At 41.4% G+C, this 21,642-nt stretch overlaps 1 protein-coding gene across 1 annotated transcript in view; it reads left to right on the top strand.

The window, feature by feature from the left end:
* The window catches only part of rab26 (RAB26, member RAS oncogene family), a gene marked incomplete at its 5' end in the record, with an annotated part of 53,267 nt that overhangs the window by 9,211 nt on the left and 22,414 nt on the right, over positions 1-21,642 (top strand). The window contains one exon of the mRNA XM_081391978.1: positions 920-972. Coding sequence (XP_081248104.1) covers positions 920-972 — 53 coding nt within the window. The remainder of the gene's footprint in view (positions 1-919; positions 973-21,642) is intronic.

Genomic DNA, 21,642 nt, shown 5'->3' with positions numbered 1-21,642 from the left:
TTTGCAGATGTTGTTTATGCTCAAACAGCAACATTACACACTAACTACAGTTAGAAAAGTCAAATCATTATCAACCACCCCTTTAAAAAGAAACCAACCTTTGGTCCGAATTACATCAATTACACCCATTCAGATCTGTGTTCAAACCAGGGGCAGACAGTATATAAAACATGTCGGCTTCTTCAATCTCTCTCTCTCTCTGATACTCAATATTACACCCACGAGCAGTAAATTGTTTCAAGGTTACAGCGGTTTGTGTTTCTGCTCTATTGAAACATATATTTGTTCAGACATTATAAATGGAGAACACCTGGCTTTAGAGATGCGCGTGAACGACCTGTCGGTTATTTCCGTCTGCACAGCTGAATGAGTGTGTCGTTGGGTTCAGACACACACACGATCGTACAAGACCCCGACGCACTGCTGTCATTTCCAATTGTTCTTCCCACGGTTTGGCTCCTGTCACTCAACGCGGGTCTCGAATGCACTCGTTTGGTTTGAAAGACTTCAATCTATTGTCTTGCAAAAAAATAACCAAAGAATTAAAAGCGCCTTGCAGGGAAACTCTGTCGCTGTTAAGAGCTGATAAATTTCCATTCAGACCTTCTCCATTCTGAATAGAAGCATGCATGTGTGAGTGTGTGTGTATGTGTTTGTTCCTCCGTCTGTGCTGCTTCCTCGTAGCAGAGATGATAATTATCCTTTAATGTTTGCCCTTCACAGAGTCATCTCCCCCGAACCCTAAATAAAGCACTGAATCCATAAATACATCACACACTGAAAGCTCAAAATCACATGCTTGTGGGACCAAAGAAGTTGTGCTTTCTCACTCCTTTGTCTTCTAGTAAATAGGAAATTGAGTTGAAGTTGTTTTTCATTCTTCTATCCATAATGTGATTATATCGTGTTTCTCTTTCAGCTCTTTTGCTGCTCTACGACGTGACAAATAAAGCTTCTTTTGACAACATACAGGTAAGACTCATGTGACTCATTTGACATTTTACTGTCATTTTAAAACAGTTTCTTTGTGATAATAACAGTGTAAAAGTCCTCTTTCTATTGACTCGAGAGTGCATGACACTTTTCATTCATCTTAAAGCTGCTCTTAGCGATGTTGGGTGACGTCACTTCTTGTTGACGTTCGAAGTTTTGTCAAACAAAACGGAGGCTAGCTCGACCCTCCTCATCCGGTGCTCTCCCTCCTCCTCATCCCGTGCTCTCCCTCCTCCTCATCCCGTCCCCTCCCTCCTCCTCATCCCGTCCCCTCCCTCCTCCTCATCCCGTCCCCTTCCTCCTCCTCATCCCGTCCCCTTCCTCCTCCTCATCCCGTCCCCTCCCTCCTCCTCATCCCGTGCTCTCCCTCCTCCTCATCCCGTGCTCTCCCTCCTCCTCATCCCGTCCCCTCCCTCCTCATCATCCCGTCCCCTCCCTCCTCCTCATCCCGTGCTCTCCCTCCTCCTCATCCCGTGCTCTCCCTCCTCCTCATCCCGTGCTCTCCCTCCTCCTCATCCCGTGCTCTCCCTCCTCCTCATCCCGTCCCCTCCCTCCTCATCATCCCGTCCCCTCCCTCCTCCTCATCCCGTGCTCTCCCTCCTCCTCATCCCGTGCTCTCCCTCCTCCTCATCCCGTCCCCTCCCTCCTCCTCATCCCGTCCCCTCCCTCCTCCTCATTCCCTTCCGCCTTCCTCATCCTCATCCCGTCCCCTCCTCCTCCTCATCCCGTCCCCTTCCTCCTCCTCATCCCGTCCCCTCCCTCCTCCTCATCCCGTCCCCTCCCTCCTCCTCATCCCGTCCCCTCCCTCCTCCTCATCCCGTGCTCTCCCTCCTCCTCATCCCGTCCCCTCCCTCCTCATCATCCCGTCCCCTCCCTCATCCCGTCCCCTCCCTCCTCATCATCCCGTCCCCTCCCTCCTCCTCATCCCTCCTCCTCATCATCCCTCCCTCCTCCTCATCCCTCCCTCCTCCTCATCCCTCCTCCTCCTCATCCCTCCTCCTCCTCATCCCTCCCTCCTCCTCATCCCTCCTCCTCCTCATCCCTCCCTCCTCCTCATCCCTCCTCCTCATCATCCCGTCCCCTCCCTCCTCCTCATCTCGTCCCCTTCCTCCTCATCATCCCGTCCCCTCCCTCCTCCTCATCCCTCCTCCTCATCCCTCCTCCTCATCATCCCTCCCTCCTCCTCATCCCTCCTCCTCATCATCCCGTCCCCTCCCTCCTCATCATCTCGTCCCCTCCCTCCTCATCATCCCGTCCCCTCCCTCCTCCTCATCCCTCCTCCTCATCATCCCTCCCTCCTCCTCATCCCTCCCTCCTCCTCATCCCTCCTCCTCCTCATCCCTCCCTCCTCCTCATCCCGTCCCCTCCCTCCTCCTCATCCCGTCCCCTCCCTCCTCCTCATCCCTCCCTCCTCCTCATCCCATCCCCTCTCTCCTCCTCATCCCATCCCCTCTCTCCTCCTCCTCCTCATCCCTCCCTCCTCCTCATCCCTCCCTCCTCCTCATCCCTCCCTCCTTCTCATCCCTCCCTCCTCCTCCTCCTCATCCCTCCCTCCTCCTCATCCCGTCCCCTCCCTCCTCATCATCCCGTCCCCTCCCTCCTCCTCATCCCGTCCCCTCCCTCCTCCTCATCCCTCCCTCCTCCTCATCCCATCCCCTCTCTCCTCCTCATCCCATCCCCTCTCTCCTCCTCCTCCTCATCCCTCCCTCCTCCTCATCCCGTCCCCTCCCTCCTCCTCCTCCTCATCCCGTCCCCTCCTTCCTCCTCCTCATCCTGTCCCCTCCTTCCTCCTCCTCATCCCGTGCTCTCCTCCCTCCTCCTCATCCCGTGCTCTCCTCCTCATCCCGTGCTCTCCTCCCTCCTCCTCATCCCGTCCCCTCCCTCCTCCTCATCCCGTCCCCCTCCCTCCTCCTCATCCCGTCCTCTCCCTCCTCCTCATCCCGTCCCCTCCCTCCTCCTCATCCTGTCCCCTCCCTCCTCCTCATCCCGTCCCCTCCCCCTCCTCATCCCGTCCCCTACCTCCTCCTCATCCCGTCCCCTCCCTCCTCCTCATCCCGTCCCCTACCTCCTCCTCAATCCCGTCCCCTCCCTCCTCCTCATCCCGTCCCCTCCCTCCTCCTCATCCCGTCCCCTCCCCCTCCTCATCCCGTCCTCTCCCTCCTCCTCATCCCGTGCTCTCCTCCCTCCTCCTCATCCCGTCCCCTCCCTCCTCCTCATCCCGTCCCCTCCCTCTTCCTCATCCCGTCCTCTCCCTCCTCCTCATCCTGTCCTCTCCTTCCTCCTCATCCCGTCCTCTCCCTCCTCCTCATTCCGTCCCCTCCCTCCTCCTCATCCCGTCCTCTCCCCCTCCTCATCCCGTCCTCTCCCTCCTCCTCATCCCGTCCCCTCCCTCCTCCTCATCCCGTCCCCTCCCTCCTCCTCATCCCGTCCCCTCCCCCCTCCTCATCCCGTCCTCTCCCTCCTCCTCATCCCGTCCCCTCCCTCCTCCTCATTCCGTCCCCTCCCTCCTCCTCATCCCTCCCTCCTCCTCATCCCTTCCCCTCCCTCCTCCTCATCCCGTCCCCTCCCCCTCCTCATCCCGTCCTCTCCCCCTCCTCATCCCGTCCTCTCCCTCCTCCTCATCCCGCCCCCTCCCTCCTCCTCATCCCGTCCCCTCCCTCCTCCTCATCCCGTCCCCTCCCCCTCCTCATCCCGTCCTCTCCCTCCTCCTCATCCCGTCCCCTCCCTCCTCCTCATCCCGTCCCCTCCCCCTCCTCATCCCGTCCTCTCCCTCCTCCTCATCCCGTCCCCTCCCTCCTCCTCATCCCGTCCCCTCCCCCCTCCTCATCCCGTCCTCTCCCTCCTCCTCATCCCGTCCCCTACCTCCTCCTCATTCCGTCCCCTCCCTCCTCCTCATCCCTCCCTCCTCCTCATCCTGTCCCCTCCCCCTCCTCCTCATCCCTCCCTCCTCCTCATCCTGTCCCCTCCCCCTCCTCCTCATCCCGTCCCCTCCCTCCTCCTCATTCCGTCCCCTCCCTCCTCCTCATCCCTCCCTCCTCCTCATCCCGTCCCCTCCCCCTCCTCCTCATCCCGTCCCCTCCCTCCTCCTCATCCCGTCCCCTCCCTCTCCTCCTCATCCCGTCCCCTCCCTCCTCCTCATCCCGTCCCCTCCCTCCGCCTCATCCCGTCCCCTCCCTCCTCCTCCTCCTCCTCATCCCATCCCCTCCCCCTCCCTTCCGTGCTTCCTGAAACAGTCATGAACCATTTAGAAAAACCAAACTGGATTTACCCTGTCCAACAGAAACAGAACCTCCTGAATGTCGGATCGGAAGCACTTCTGCCGGCGGAGTTCTCGCCACCTTTTGAACGCTTTTCCGATGTAAATTCGGGTTTTTGCGTTCCTTCTCCTTTTCCCTATTCTGTGTTATTTGTTCATCGGAAAGTCATCTCTTTGGTCGTGTGTCGGCCATATCAAAATTCTCAAGAATATACAACTTTAACGTTAGTCGTTGTCAAGGACATCTCTCCTCTAGTTAACTTCCCTCTTCATGTTTCTCTCCTCCACCCCCCCCCCACCCCCCTTCATCTGCACGCACACTACCCCCCCCCCATCCCCACCCCCAATTCATTCTTGTCTGTTATTGGCTGGAATACTGTTTGTTATGTTTCGTGGTCCAGGCTGGGCCAGTTTGTTTTTGTTGCCGTTTGTGGAGCCTGTGGTGTCTACAGAGACCGCGTTTCTTCACAGTGTGTTCAGGGGACAGGCAGCGAGCAGATAGTGAGGAGATGTTTGCTGGATGTGACAAAAAATGTTTTGGCCTAAAAAACGTGTGACATCGCTTAGAGCACCTTTAAAGAGCAATTTCTCTGTTTTTTTGCACTTTAACTAAACGTAGATTTAAGAAACCCTTGTTATTAGTGACACCGGTGGTTATAAAGTGAACTGCAACTGCAACTTATTGCTCATGCTCACGTAACGTACAAGAGACTGAACGTGATTCAATAGCCTGATGTTCTCACGGCAAATTTATTTTTTGTTCTTTGCTTAGAAGTAAAAAGATGTTGGAAATAGCTTTGTAGTGATATATTGTTAACGAATATCCCGACCCTGTTCACTGCTGAGAGCAACAGTTAGATGAATCTGTAAATATGTGCTGCACGCTTTCCCCTCAATAACAAAATAAACACATGACAAAAATAACAGTGGTGAGAAAAGCATCTTATAGCGATGTGGAAATGTTTGCACAGGCTCTGCAATTCACCGCCATCATGTCGACAGATGAGGTTATGATTGTTTGATTTATAAAGTGTATTTGACTATAGACTATATAGATCTGACTATGAGACTATAATTTGAATCAATGCCTTTACTTTGCATGACACGTTAACATTACAGGCTCTTTCAGCTTTATCCTGAACATTTTAACAATCAAGCAGTTGAGATTTGCTTTATATATCACTTTATGTGATTGTACTGTATGTATGCGATAAAGTTTTATATACTTATGTATGCAACTTTATGGAAATGTATTTTCTTTATCTATGCTCAAAAATGCATGTTATTGATATTATTGTGAATGATTCATCCATGCATATCTGGCATAACCCACTTAAACCCTGCCAGATATGAAAGAAAGCATCAGCCATTATTAACCACACTTTAAAGTCTCCTTATATGCTGTGCATTGCTTTACTGTATGTGTGTTTATTAATACACATTGATCTAAACACATGGACTCTGTGCAGTAATTATAAGAGAAGGAGAATAAGGGGGACAGAAAGTTTGGGGCTAATGATTTGTAAATGAGATGCGAGTTTAATGAGTTGAGCATCAAAAGTATTGAGGCCATCTGTCCTACAGGTTTACAGCTGCAGGCCCAGTTATTAATAAATCGTGAAATATTGCACCATTTATAACCATTAGCCGAGGCGCAGGGGGACAGACATCACCCCAGGCTTTTAAAGATCCTTATTAATATGTGAACGTGTAAACACACAACCCCCTCACACTCCCACACACGTTTATTTCTCATTCCTCTCTTCTCTTTTACACGCACACAGACGTGCACGAACAACATCAACTTCAATCACGCGTTCACATGTGCAGTTCCTCAGACCGAAGGTTGCGACTCACTCCCACATGCATTTGCATCTCAAGAAGCTTTCGTCTGCTGTCGGACTCCTAACCATAAGGACTTTATGAGTGTGTGTGTGTGTGTGTGTGTGCACCAACACAGCACCTGTTCATTTGCACAGAAGCACTCATGCCTCAACTCTGCTGCTCAGGTTAATTGGTGTAAATTGATGCTAATCACCGTGACGAACCAGGAACAAAAGCCTGAGAAACGGAAAGCCAAAGCCTTCATGTCACACTGCAAAAAAAAAAAAAAAAAAAAAAAAAGAATGTTCATATATATTATACATTCATACAACAAAATATTTTTGGGGCCATGCAACTTTTGAGAAAATGACAAAAAAAAATTGCTAAAAAATGTAAAAAGTAAAAAAAAAATTTTTTTTTAAATAGATAAAAAAATAATGCCTTATAATAAAAAAAAGAAAGAATATATATATAAAATAGAATAATATTAAAAAATATATAAAAATATGAAATATAATAAAGAGTTATAAGCATAAACCTGACTTAACACTCTTGTACACTAAAAGTTGAGTCGGTAAGATATTTAAAAATTTGCTCAAGAAGGCTGCATTAATTGAATCAAAAAACAGTAAATACTGTAATATTGTGAAATATTATTAGAATTTAAAATAGCAGTTTTCTATGTGAATATATAGTAAAGTGTAATTTATTCCTGTGATCAAAGCTGAATTTTCAGCATCATTACTCCAGTCTTCAGTGTCACATGACCCTACAGAAATCATTCTAATATGATGATTTGATGCTCAAGAAACATTTATGATTATTATCAGTGTTGAAAACAGTTGTGCTGATTCAGATTTTTGTGGAAACCATGATATATTTTATTTTTCAGGATTATTATTTGAAATATTTATTTATAGCATTTTTAACGGTCACTTTTGATCAATTTAATGCGTCCTTGTTGAGTAAAAGTATTAATTTCTTTAAAAAAACTAACTTTTGAACAGTAGCGTAGCCTGTACAGTAAGCTTTGTAATTCCCCTGATGTATTTAACATCAAGCAGCCGATGTTTCAAGCATTGAGTTTTCTCTTCATTGTGAAGGCATGTGTCTCTCTGAATAAACATGAGTTTCCTCATGAAGTCTGTAATGCAGAGTTGAAGACCTGGCAGAACCGCTTTCATTACTCTCAGATAATTGACACATTCAGTGCTAAATAGGATTACATTGGATTAAGGGAGGAGAAATTAATTTCACATGGTTGCATCAGCATGTTAAGTAGGTCTTTAATGAATCAACCACATGGTCAATAATGAGCGCTGGCTAAATCTGCTCTTCTGGCTCATAGGAGTCTCATTAAAGTTTTTTTTTTTTACCCGCTTTCACTAATTTACACATAATTTTTCGGTGAGACGATGAACATTGTTGTGGCATGTAGGTCAAGCAAAAGAGGGCGTTATTTTAGATCAGGCTAAAATTTATGAAAATTGGTGATTTGCAAACACAGATAAGTGATAATAACATGAGTTGGCAATATCGTGAGGATTTTTGGCAATACTTGTTGGGCCTTGTTGTTTGAACTTGTTTGGCGATAAAGTTTCCTAAATACTGACAGACTAGTTTCATGATCCTTGTCTTGCGACTCCCATTGAAGAGAATAAGAGTCGTATCTTAAAGTCCCCCTGTAGTCAATCATTTTATCCCTTAAAACTCATATTTGTTCACCAAAATGACATATTTAAATGTTTTTTCCTTGAAATGTCTTCATGCCTTATAGTTTGAATGTAACTCGACACCCTTGCCTCATTTAGTATGCGTGGTTCTATGAATATGCAAATGAGCCCCGCCTCCACTCACTCCCTCAGCTCAGAGATCCACTGGTTGACGATCACACGTTGATCTGATTGGTTACAAGGTCGTTTGTGACGTCTGAAACACCAGCGATTTCAAAGCGTGTTTTTGAGACTGTCTTTGGTTCACTGCAGTTTTAAGGAGGAAATACTCAGCAATGCTGTCGACTTATGAATTTACACATGGTTTGTCTTAAAGCATATTAAAAACACCACATAGACACATAAACAACATTAAAAGCTGGATTTTCACCACAGGGGGACTTTAAATCTCAGTAGAAAATATGGAGGGCCCATGCAGTGAAAAACTGTCGAAAACATGCTTTTTTTTGTTTAAACGGATCACTCAGCTGCAGTTTGGTTTTATATTTTAGCAATATTGTTTTATTTAACTGTTAAACAATATTTTTTTAGATACAAGTTAAATAGTTAAGAACTAAATATTTCCTAGCGACACACACAGCAGTGGCGTTTCCTTCTCGAATCCAGTGTTTTGAACGAATCAGTTGTCCAGATGATTCAATGAGAGTCATTTAGTTCTTTCCGGAATAAATCTGTGTTGTTGAATGAATCAGTTGACTAAATGATTCAATGAGAGTCATTTAGTTCTTTCCGGAATAAATCTGTGTTGTTGAACGAATCGATCAAGTGAATGATTTAGTAACTGACTTATAAAAGGCTTTAAAGAACCACGAGAGCGATTCAAAAGCACTCAGAGCCGTCTGCTCTCCAGTCGCTCCCGCAATACTTTGACATTGTACTGTGCAGCGCTGCTTCAAGTCGAACTAGCTTAAAGGGATAGTTCACCCAAAAATGAAGATTCTGTCAGTAATTACTCTCCCTCATGTTGTTCCAACACCGTAAGACTTTCGTTCATCTTCAGAACACAAATTAAGATATTTTTGATTAAATCTGAGAGCTGGATCACTCCTCCATAGGCTTCTAGGTTATTGAAACTTGCTGGCCCAGAAAGTTAGTAAAGACATTGTTAAAATAGTCCAAGTGACTACAGTGGCTCAACCTTAAGTTTATCAAGCGACGAGAATACTTTTTGTGCGCAAAAAACAAACAAAAATAACGACTTTATTTAACAATTAATTTTCTTCTGTGTGGGCCTTTAAAGGCAATCGCTTGATTTGTTCCTGAATGAATCAGTGCTTTGAACGAATCTGTTTAATGAATGATTAAATTACTCACTCATAAAGACAGTTTAGTTCAGACATTTAGTTCTTTCCAGAATGAATCAATATTTTGAATGAATCGATCGAGTGAATGATTTAATGACTGACACATAAAGGCAGTCGCTTGATTTGTTCCTGAATGAATCAGCGTTGTGAACAAATCTGTTGAATGAGTCATTCAGTGAATCAGTCATGAACACAGTCTTTAAGTTCTTTCCAGTATGAATCAGTGTTTTGAATCAATCAGTCGAGTGAATGATTCAATGACTGACTCATTAAGGCAGATGCTTGGTTTGTTCCTAAATGAATCACCATTTGAACAAATCTGTTGAATGAGCTATTCAATGACACTATCCTGCAGAATGACTCACTGAAAATCTACACCACTAATATAAACGGATATCTAGAGATTTTTATAGAAAATTGTAATGGCTATATCACCTAGCCCTAGTACTGAAGTTACATACACCTAAAAAATAATGTATATATTGACTCAACTCCACCGTACACAGGGATGCACTCAAACGGCACTCTCAGAAAAAGGTACAAAAGGCAAGGCAAGGCAAGGCAAGGCAAGTTTATTTATATAGCACATTTCATACACAATGGAAATTCAAAGTGCTTTACATAGAAGAAATTAAAATAATAAAAAGAAATAAGAATAATTAAAACAGTTTAGAAAAATAAAATAAAATACAGTACAGTACAAACAGTCGGACGAACAGCGGCACAGTGCTCATTCATTAAATGCACAGCTAAACAGAAGTGTTTTGAGTCTGGATTTGAATGTGATACTACTGTAGGAGCACATCTGATCTCCTCTGGAAGCTGTTCCAGCATAATACTGTAGCTAAAAGCGGACTCGCCATGCTTTGAGTGAACCCTTGGTATTTCTAGCTGATATGATCCTAGTGATCTGAGTGATCTGTTGAGTTTATATTCAGTGAGCATATCTGCAATGTATTGAGGTTCTAGGCCACTGAATGATTTATATACCAGTAATAATACTTTAAAATCAATCCTAAATCTAACTGGGAGTCAGTGTAAAGACCTGAGGACTGGTGTGATGTGTTCATATGTTCTGGTTCTGTATGAGCTGACACTGACGCTGTCAGTGTGAGCTGACAAACGCTAAATTATCCAATTGAGCTGACAAACGCTAAATTATCCAAATTGACAGAGTGTGTTAAAGATATAAAAGATTGGATGACGCGCAATTTTTTTTTATTAAATCCAGACAAGACAGAGGTACTAATCATCGGTTCAAAAAACCACCCACAAAACCTCTCACAATACAACTTTAACATAGTAGGATGTCCTGTTACTTTATCCTCTACAGTAAAAGACCTGGGTGTTATACTCGACTGTAACCTGTCTTTTGAAAATCATATTTCATGTTACAAGAACAGCCTTTTTCCACCTTAGAAACATTGCTAAGCTACGTAATATGCTATCAGTTTCTGATGCAGAAAAGCTAGTTCATGCATTCATGACCTCGAGACTAGATTACTGTAATGCTTTATTAGCCGGTTGTCCTGCATCCTCAATAAACAAGCTACAGTTAGTCCAAAATGCCGCCGCTAGAGTTCTAACTAGATCAAGAAAATATGATCATATAACACCAATTCTGTCGTCTCTACATTGGTTACATAAAGTCACGTATTAACTACAAGGTATTGCTACTGACTTATAAAGCCCTAAACGGCTTAGCTCCAGTTTATTTAACGGATCTTCTATCGCCCTATAATCCATCGCGCTCTTTAAGGTCACTAAATTCGAGGCTTTTGGTCATACCTAGGATATCTAGGTCCACCAAAGGAGGGAGAGCATTTTCACATTTAGCTCCAAAACTCTGGAATAGCCTTCCTGATACTGTTCGTTGCTCAGACTCGCTCTCCCAGTTTAAAACTAGATTAAAGATGCATCTCTTCAGCCAGGCATTCATATAATACTTTTAATCTTACAGTTAAATCCGACCTCTAGTTCATAAACGCCAGAGGAGAACTGGCCCCCGACTGAGCCTGGGTTCTTCCAAGGTTTTTTTTTCTCCATTAGGTCACCTGATGGAGTTTTTCGGTTCCTTGCCACTGTTGCCTTTGGCTTGCTCAGTTGGGGATATTTGGGGATATTTAATTTATTTAATCAATCAACAATACTATTGATCAGCATTACCAAACGTGGACGTTCCACTAGAAACAAACATTGATGTATTGTTCTAATTTATTACTGTGAAGCTGCTTTGATACAACCTATGTTGTGAAAAGCGCTATATAAATAAACTTGACTTGACTTGACTTGACTTGACACTGTCTTATGGTGTTTTTGGGAAGGCCAGTGAGGAGTCCATTACAGTAATCCACCCTGCTGGTGATGAAAGCATGAACAAGTTTCTCTAAGTCTTGTCTGGAAACAAAGCATCTAATTCTTGCAATATTTTTCATTATGATAGTATGCTGATTTAGTTATTGCTTTGACATGACTACTGAAACTAAGGTCTGACTCTAGTGTCACACCGAGATTCCTGACTTGATTTTAGTTGTTTGACCCCTAGAGTGAAGGTATGCGTTCACCTTGAGAACTTCATCTTTGTTTCCAAACGCAATGACTTCAGTTTTGTCTTTGTTTAACTGAAGAAAGTTTTGACACATCCAACTGTTGACTTCATCGATGCATTGGCACAGGGAGTCAATGGGGCTGTAATCGTTAGGCGATAGGGCTAAGTAAATCTGTGTGTCGTCCGCATAGCTGTGGTAAGCAATTTGGTTCTGTCTCATTATTTGGCTCATTGGGAGCACATACAGGTTGAACAGGAGTGGCGCAAGAATTGAGCCTTGAGGGACTCCGCATGTCATGGATGTCCACTCAGACTTACTCACATAATAACCTCTCCCATCTAAGTATGACCTGAACCATTTTAGGACTATCCCAGAAAGCCCCACCCAGTTTTCCAGCCACTCAAGAAGTATGTTATGATCGACAGTCATAACCTTCACTGGGGCGGAATCCTTTCAAAAGGTACATCTTTGTACCAAAAGAGTGCATATTAGTGCCTCAAGGGTACATATTGCTACCAAAAGTGTACATATTAGAACCTCAAAGGTGTATATTGCTACCAAAAGTATACATATTAGAACCTCAAAGGTACATGTTGCTACCAAAAGTGTACATATTAGTACCCCAAAGGTACATATTGCTACCAAAGTGTACATATTAGTACCCCAAAGGTACATATTGCTACCAAAAGTATACATATTAGAACCTCAAAGGTACATATTGCTACCAAAAGTATACATATTAGAACCTCAAAGGTACATATTGCAACCAAAAGTGTACATATTAGTACCCCAAAGGTACGTATTGCTACCAAAAGTGTACATATTAGAACCTCAAAGGTACATATTGCTACCAAAAGTGTACATATTAGAACCTCAAAGGTGTATATTGCTACCAAAAGTGTACATATTAGAACCTCAAAGGTGTATATTGCTACCAAAAGTGTACATATTAGTACCCCAAAGGTACATATTGCTACCAAAAGTATACATATTACAACCTCAAAGGTACATATTGCTACCAAAAGTGTACATATTAGAACCTCAAAGGTGTATATTGCTACCAAAAGTTTACATATTAGAACCTCAAAGGTGTATATTGCTACCAAAAGTGTACATATTAGAACCTCAAAGGTGTATATTGCTACCAAAAGTTTACATATTAGAACCTCAAAGGTGTATATTGCTACCAAAAGTGTACATATTAGAACCTCAAAGGTGTATATTGCTACCAAAAGTGTACATATTAGAACCTCAAAGGTACATATTGCTACCAAAAGTGTACATATTAGAACCTCAAAGGTGTATATTGCTACCAAAAGTATACATATTAGAACCTCAAAGGTGTATATTGCTACCAAAAGTGTACATATTAGAACCTCAAAGGTACATATTGCTACCAAAAGTGTACATATTAGTACCCCAAAGGTACATATTGCTACCAAAAGTGTACATATTAGTACCCCAAAGGTACATATTGCTACCAAAAGTGTACATATTAGTACCCCAAAGGTACATATTGCTACCAAAAGTGTACATATTAGTACCCCAAAGGTGTATATTGCTACCAAAAGTGTACATATTAGAACCTCAAAGGTACATATTGCTACCAAAAGTGTACATATTAGTACCCCAAAGGTACATATTGCTACCAAAAGTATACATATTACAACCTCAAAGGTACATATTGCTACCAAAAGTGTACATATTAGACAAGTGTACATATTAGTACCCCAAAGGTACGTATTGCTACCAAAAGTATACATATTACAACCTCAAAGGTACATATTGCTACCAAAAGTGTACATATTAGTACCCCAAAGGTACATATTGCTACCAAAAGTATACATATTACAACCTCAAAGGTACATATTGCTACCAAAAGTGTACATATTAGACAAGTGTACATATTAGTACCCCAAAGGTACGTATTGCTACCAAAAGTATACATATTACAACCTCAAATGTACATATTGCTACCAAAAGTGTACATATTAGAACCTCAAAGGTGTATATTGCTGCCAAAAGTGTACATATTAGAACCTCAAAGGTGTATATTGCTACCAAAAGTGTACATATTAGAACCTCAAAGGTACATATTGCTACCAAAAGTATTCGTATTACAACCTCAAAGGTACATATTGCTACCAAAAGTGTACATATTAGAACCTCAAAGGTGTATATTGCTACCAAAAGTGTACATATTACAACCTCAAAGGTACATATTGCTACCAAAAGTGTACATATTAGTATATTGCTACCAAAAGTGTACATATTAGTATATTGCTACCAAAAGTGTACATATTAGTACCTTTTGAAAGGGTACCGATCCCAGCAACAGATTTTGTACCTTTTAAGAGTGTGATGTCCTTTTTTATGCAGTAGAGCTGCTGTTGCTTCTATGTTCTGATTAGTTTTGTGAGCAGAGCACAATGCTAGTATATTTTCCCAGTTTCTACATGTTGAGTACGTAGAACTATATTTAAGATTGTGAGCATGTGTCTGCTATTAGCCTGAATGTTCTGCCTTTTATATGTGAAGGGTTCTAGTGCTTGAGCCGTCTGTGAGATTGCATGTTGCAGTCAGTCACATAACGCTGGATTGTTATTCATCGCTCCCTCCAGCTCTTCCTCATCTCACACACTCACACACTCTCTCATGCTCCCGGCTCCCGGCTCTCCTGTTGTGAATGTCTCTCTCGTTTTTTTCCTCAGAGTGTCAACAGCTTTGAAATATCGCCCGAGTGACTCGTGGTTCATGAGACTGGCGCTCCAGACATCAGCTGGAGAAGCAGGATAACAGTTTCTCACTGCATTCAGAGACTGACACACAGCGCTGTGTGTTTATTAATGAGTGTATCGTACTTTTTCAATTTTGACGGCACTGATGCATTCCAATATAATTCCATGGAGTTTTGATTTGAAATTCTGAATGAACCCTGTCTAAAGCCAATGCAAATATTCATTCATTCATTCATTCATTCATTCATTCATTCCAAATCCATTATTCATTTATTTAAATATAATTAAAATTCATATTATTTTCTATTTAATTAAATTGTCTTTGTGTGGTATTTTTTATTTTTTTTGAAAACTATTTATTTATTTCAAATTCATAATTAATTAATTTAATTCAATTAAATTTAAATGTAATTTTTATTTATTTAAATGTAAGTAAAATTCATAATTAATTTAATTAATTGAAATGTAATTAAGATTAATTTTATTTTTTATTTAGTTAATTTGTCTTTGTGTGGCATTTGGTGGCATATATATATAATATTTATATTTATTTCAAATGAATAATTTATTTATTATATTTGTTTCTGTTTAATTGAATAATTATTTAAAACATCAAATAAATTAGGGATATGCCACTCAGGATCATGTGATCATAAATGGTAGGATAATTTGTCATTTGTGATATATTATAATTATTATTAATAAATATAAATATTTATTGAACCTTGGTGTATTTCATTATATTGCAATGGCCATGATTTTATAAGAGCACCAGTGGCACAGGATTCCTGCTGTGCTTAACCACTCTCGTTTACCATGGTAACGCACAGCTTCGCATGGCTTATTGCTCATTAACTTTAATCATCCTGTAAACTATATATATATTCATGGGGAGTCTAGTTGGCCATTTTGAGTTTGTTCTGCCTAGATGTTCAATCCTAAGGCCAAAAACAGTGCTGTAATTTACCTTAGATTATTCCACAGCTTTAATGGTGCAGTTTCTGTCTTTCTCTCCTGTTTTAACAGCGGCTTCAACTATTAGTCTGTTTTTAGCTCTTTATATTTAATGAAACATTGTGGCATTTCCTACTTTGCAGTTCCTCTTATCTCACATTACGTTATTTTCTCTCTCGCTCTATTGCATCTTTCTCTCATATCACAGAGTCTCCAGGTTTGCTCTCTCTCTCTCTCTCTCTCTCTCTCTCTCTCTCTCTCTCTCTCTCTCTCTCTCTCTCTCTCTCTCTCTCTCTCTCTCTCTCTCTCTCTCTCTCTCTCTCTCTCTCTCTGATTGAAGCGTTGATCTCTCCAGCGTTTCTCGATGTCTGAGGAGTTTCTGTGTCAATGTTTCCCGCTGTGTGCCATTCGCCCGCCGCCGTGACTGTGATCCGGTTATTATCGGTGTGTGTTTGTGTGTGTAATCTGAGCTGCTATTGTTTGATCAATCTTCCCTTGATAGCGATGCACAGCCTGAATGCATAATTACAGACAATGCCTTTGATTAAAACTATGCCATTTATATAATCACTGGCTACTGGTTGCAGGTCAAGTGAATCACTTACAGAACCAGATACAGACTTAAAGCAGCAACACAACTTATTAAATCCATTCAATAATGCAATGATTAGATTCATTTAGATGATAGAAGATTAGACATTGTTATCAATTTTTATTAATTTGAAGTTGAAAACAGTTGCCATGAATTACTTTAAGTATTTACATTTTGATATATATATATATATATATATAGGAACACCTGTTCAATTTCTCATTAATGCAATTATCTAATCAACCAATCACATGGCAGTTGCTTCAATGCATTTAGGGGTGTGGTCCTGGTCAAGACAATCTCCTGAACTCCAAACTGAATGTCAGAATGGGAAAGAAAGGTGATTTAAGCAATTTTGAGCATGGCATGGTTGTTGGTGCCAGACGGGCCGGTCTGAGTATTTCACAATCTGCTCAGTTACTGGGATTTTCACGCACAACCATTTCTAGGGTTTACAAAGAATGGTGTGAAAAGGGAAAAACATCCAGTATGCGGCAGTCCTGTGGGCGAAAATGCCTTGTTGATGCTAGAGGTCAGAGGAGAATGGGCCGACTGATTCAAGCTGATAGAAGAGCAACTTTGACTGAAATAACCACTCGTTACAACCGAGGTATGCAGCAAAGCATTTGTGAAGCCACAACACACACAACCTTGAGGCGGATGGGCTACAACAGCAGAAGACCCCACCGGGTACCACTCATCTCCACTACAAATAGAAAAAAGAGGCTACAATTTGCACAAGCTCACCAAAATTGGACAGTTGAAGACTGGAAAAATGTTGCCTGGTCTGATGAGTCTCGATTTCTGTTGAGACATTCAGATGGTAGAGTCAGAATTTGGCGTAAACAGAATGAGAACATGATCCATCATGCCTTGTTACCACTGTGCAGGCTGGTGGTGGTGGTGTAATGGTGTGGGGGATGTTTTCTTGGCACACTTTAGGCCCCTTAGTGCCAACTGGGCATCGTTTAAATGCCACGGCCGACCTGAGCATTGTTTCTGACCATGTCCATCCCTTTATGACCACCATGTACCCATCCTCTGATGGCTACTTCCAGCAGGATAATGCACCATGTCACAAAGCTTGAATCATTTCAAATTGGTTTCTTGAACATGACAATGAGTTCAGTGTACTAAAATGGCCCCCACAGTCACCAGATCTCAACCCAATAGAGCATCTTTGGGATGTGGTGGAACGGGAGCTTCGTGCCCTGGATGTGCATCCCACAAATCTCCATCAACTGCAAGATGCTATCCTATCAATATGGGCCAACATTTCTAAAGAATGCTTTCAGCACCTTGTTGAATCAATGCCACGTAGAATTAAGGCAGTTCTGAAGGCGAAAGGGGGTCAAACACAGTACCAGTATGGTGTTCCTACCGTGTCCTAACCAGACGCAATGCGATAAGATTCCAGCGACAAATAATGTGTCTGTCCACACTAGACGCGACGCGACTGCGAGATCATTCAAAACCCACAGCCAATCAGAACAGCATGTGGCTGGAGTCAGCCAATCAGAAGCGTGTGTGGGCGGAGTCAGCCAATCAGAACAGCGTGTGGGCGGAGTCAGTCAATCAGAACAGCGTGTGGGTGGAGTCGGCCAATCAGAACAGCATGTGGGCGGAGTCAGCCAATCAGAACAGCGTGTGGGCGGAGTCAACCAATCAGAACAGCGTGTGGGCGGAGTCTCGCAGCACCAGAGAGTAATCCTGACGGCACTCGCAAGTCGCTATATAATCAAATTCACAAATATTACACCATTTAAACATTATTAAAAATACATAGGCTGAGTTACTAAAACAATCTTTGTCAAAGAACACACTTCTTTGTTCACAGTTTGAACGTTCTTGTTTCCATTTGTTTAATTTCAAGATCTGAGGTGAATTATCCATTGTTGCTTTTACAGCCACAAAGCTGGAGCACTAAATGATATTCAAAGTCACATTTAAAGCTTTTAACATTAAATAAAGCACATAAACAGCACCTGAGATCATCATCGCCACACTTTGTGTTTGTTGTTCCAGCGCGACGTTGCAGAAAAATAGAAACCGCTTCTAAAATAGAATTTGCCCCACAAACTTCATGGAAAGAAACCGTGACGGCAGAAAGCAGCGTCCTGTTTGCTTTCTTTATTTTATAAAAGCACAAAGATTTGTCGTTATTGTGAGTTTACAAAAATAAAAATACACCAATACTATACAAAATCTTGACCAAAAATGCATGCACCTCTTGATGGAAATAACATCACAACATTTATATCCATCAAGAGGAGCATAAATGTTTGCTCAAGATCTTTGGCAATGCAAGAGCCCAGCACACTGTAAAGTCTCCTCCGGCACATGCAAGAGTGTTTTCACCCTAAATTATATTGCAATGAATATTTTTTACTTGCAAAAAAAAAAAAAAAGGAACATTTTTACAGTAAAATTCCAACAATGCAATGTTAAACCATTTACATTTTTCACTGTATGTACCGTGTATTGTAAGATATCTTACTGTTAATTTACCAGGTTTTTACTGTAGCAAAAAGCATATTTTTACCAGTACATTTTTGCAGTGTGAATGTTTTTGGTACTGTGTTATACACTCTTTTGATGTGGATGTTGGTGTGCTGAGTGTTTCATGGATATCTTCCAAAGAGCGTCTCTAGAGATTCGTTTGAGTGAAAATGCAGAAGGTGGAGCAGAAACAGTCCGTTGAGGACATAAAGTTTCTGCTGTCTGGACCGTCAGTGACAAGAGTTCATTCAAGAGGATCGTTCTTCTAAAGAGAAGTGATACACACACACACACACACACACACACACACACACACACACACACACACACACACACACACACACACACACACACACACAGCGATGCATCAGTTCTTCTGAGCCTCGAAACACATAATTGACCAGCTTTACCCTCCTTTAGATGAAACACACTCTCTGTTTGGCACAATGCCACTTTTGCTTTATAGTTTTCATGCAATTGCACAAGCATAACTTTCACTGAGGGCTAGGCTTTAATTTAGATTACTTTTTTTTTTGCATATGTGAAAGTCATGCATCAAGGCTTATCGAGTCTCTGCAGCTCTGAATATTCAGGGTTACAGTCGAGATTCAATTGCATTCAATTAGATTTGCATTTGCTCAAGTACACAGCCGTGCGTGCAAGGCAGCGAATGAATGTTAAAGGCTTGTCTCAAATGTGCTCACTTTTCTGCGTGCACTCGTCCGTATAACATATGCTTTTTCAAAAGACAATTTAAAATATAATTCTCAGTAAAAGCAAATGATGTTTCAGATGCACATCTTCTCATTGGTGTTGGAAATATGTGAACTTTAACAGACCTTTAGTGTTAGAAGTTTAGAAGAAACCCCTAAAACCACAGTGTCTGAGGAACATTAATATAAAACTGCCTTGCAAACACTGTAACAAGGTCAAGGGGTGTTTGGATGACAAATGGATGTAGTTAGAAGCATTACCAGATGATTTCTTTTTTTTTTTTTTTTTTTTTTTAAACAATGGCTCTTTGTGGAGCTTTATGTGTCGGATAATGAAGAACAGTCTTTGTTCTGATGATTAGTTTAGTTTTTTTTTTTTTTTTGTAAATATAAATAGGGCCTATATAGAATAAAAGGCAAAAAAATGCACTGCAAAAAGTTCTAGACATTCAAGAATATCTCAACATTAATTACAAAAATAATATGCAAAAAATTATAACAAAATATACTAATAATATGTGTATAAACTATACAAAAATTCAATATATTATAGAAAAATAACAAAAAATATCTAAACATACTTAAATCAAGAAACGTTTACTTGAGAAGCAAAATTAAATACGATATAAAGTCTTGCTTTCTGAATAATTTATCAAAATTAAGTGCTTAAAAAAACAAATATCTGCCAATAGTCAGAAAAATAAGTTTTCCCTTTGAATTTTTTTTTCTGACCACACTGGAAGATTTTTTATTTTTTTTTTAAAGTATGAACTGACTTAATTTCTTTTTTCTTCAGAAAACAATTTTGTTTTTCAAGTAAATGTATCTTCATTTAAGAATGTTTAGATATGTTTAGAATGTACAGAACTTTAAACAGATATAAATTTACATAAGACTTCATCAAACTAATAAAAACTGTATAATCATATCAACAAATATCAAAAAGCAGAGGTAAATAGCATGTAAATATATGTGTGCATACGTGCTTGTGTGAATGACCTCTATATCTGCACAGTAATGCAGTATATGGCATATAATAGGACACTTTCCAGCCATTTTCACTCCATCCAGGTGTCAGATAAGAGCCTGACTCTTTGAGGATGAAGTGTGTCGGCATTATATCCATTATTTCCAACCATTACAGTCCCTTTGAAGACACATTCACACTCTCTCACACCCTTGAGCCAAAGATCACATGCCAAATCTTTTCATTTCCTTTATGGAGACAATTTCAATGATGAAATGAAAGACGACACACAATCCCCACCGTAATCAAACATTATTTTAACATGTTTTATCTGATTTATCCTGAAGCATGTCTGGAGTCTCTTTGACTTTCCTCTGTATATCTGTCAATCGCTTCAGATTTCAGTGACCCGACCGACATCAGCTCTGACCCTTTTAGCAGGAGGTCGAAGGGAATCGAATACTTCGACTGACACATCTGTCATCATCACTACCATGATGCTTTCTGAGGTTTCGGAGCAAACATTCAAACTTTTCATTTGCTGTGAAATGAGTGTAATGTTGCACAAACTGCCTTTTAAACTCATTTTCAAGTTATAGGGAAGACATTACCTGGTTTTACTCCTTCACATCCAGTGAAAACTTTGCTATTTCATATTAAAAGCCTGAGGGGAATATATAAGTGTGCAAACAGTGATGGTAATGTTAGTCACTCTTGTAATATTCTGAAGGACCCATTACTTAGTCAGTGATTTGAACTCGTTCGCACATTCATGCTTATGCATAAGAACCAGATCAGTGTTACCTGGAAACACCCGAGAGCAGTTCAGGCCGAGCTCACGTTGGCGTTTTGGTTAGGCAATGCATTTTTCATGAGAGGCTTCTAGAGAAACCACAGAGAACTGAATCAATAGAGAGTTGCTGTTTCATTCTGTGTTTCATAGGGAGGTTTTATTCAGTATTAAAGGGATGTTTCGGAGTAAAATCAATCTAGGGTCCTTTGCACCATGACCTCGAGCCAAACACCCCCCCAGAAGCCTTTATTCCCTTGGTTGAACATTATTAAAGTTAGAGCTTATCTAGAGATATCTTAGTGCAGGCGCTAATGGATCCAAGGCTGTATCTGGTAAATTACCGCACTAATAATGCCCAGAATGGACCAAACTTCTACATTCGTACAAATAGGTTCTGTACTCATAAAACGAGGCATTGGAAAGTTTGTAAGTACATCAGGAGTTTATTTAAATAACACTTGCCTGATGGCTAATGCTACCGCTAACCCGGACGTCGACGTCACTTCCGTGATTTGGGAAAAGCCTGTAAAAGTCCTGCAGAAAGCGATGCAGAAGGATGAAGTGTAACGACGCCCAGTTCCAGGAATGCACTAATATTTTGTTGGTAATACCAGTTTACAACAATTATTAGTTAACACTAAGTTAAAAAATAATAATTCGTCGTTACACTTCATCCTTATGCATTGCTTTCTGCAGGACTTTTACGTGCTTTTCCTAAACCACGGAA

The sequence above is a fragment of the Scardinius erythrophthalmus genome (genome assembly GCF_964197995.2).
Source record: "Scardinius erythrophthalmus genome assembly, chromosome: 18".
NCBI classification, from domain to species: domain Eukaryota; kingdom Metazoa; phylum Chordata; class Actinopteri; order Cypriniformes; family Leuciscidae; genus Scardinius; species Scardinius erythrophthalmus.
Note: the sequence above shows the minus strand (reverse complement) of the source record. Positions and strands in the feature narration are given on the sequence as shown.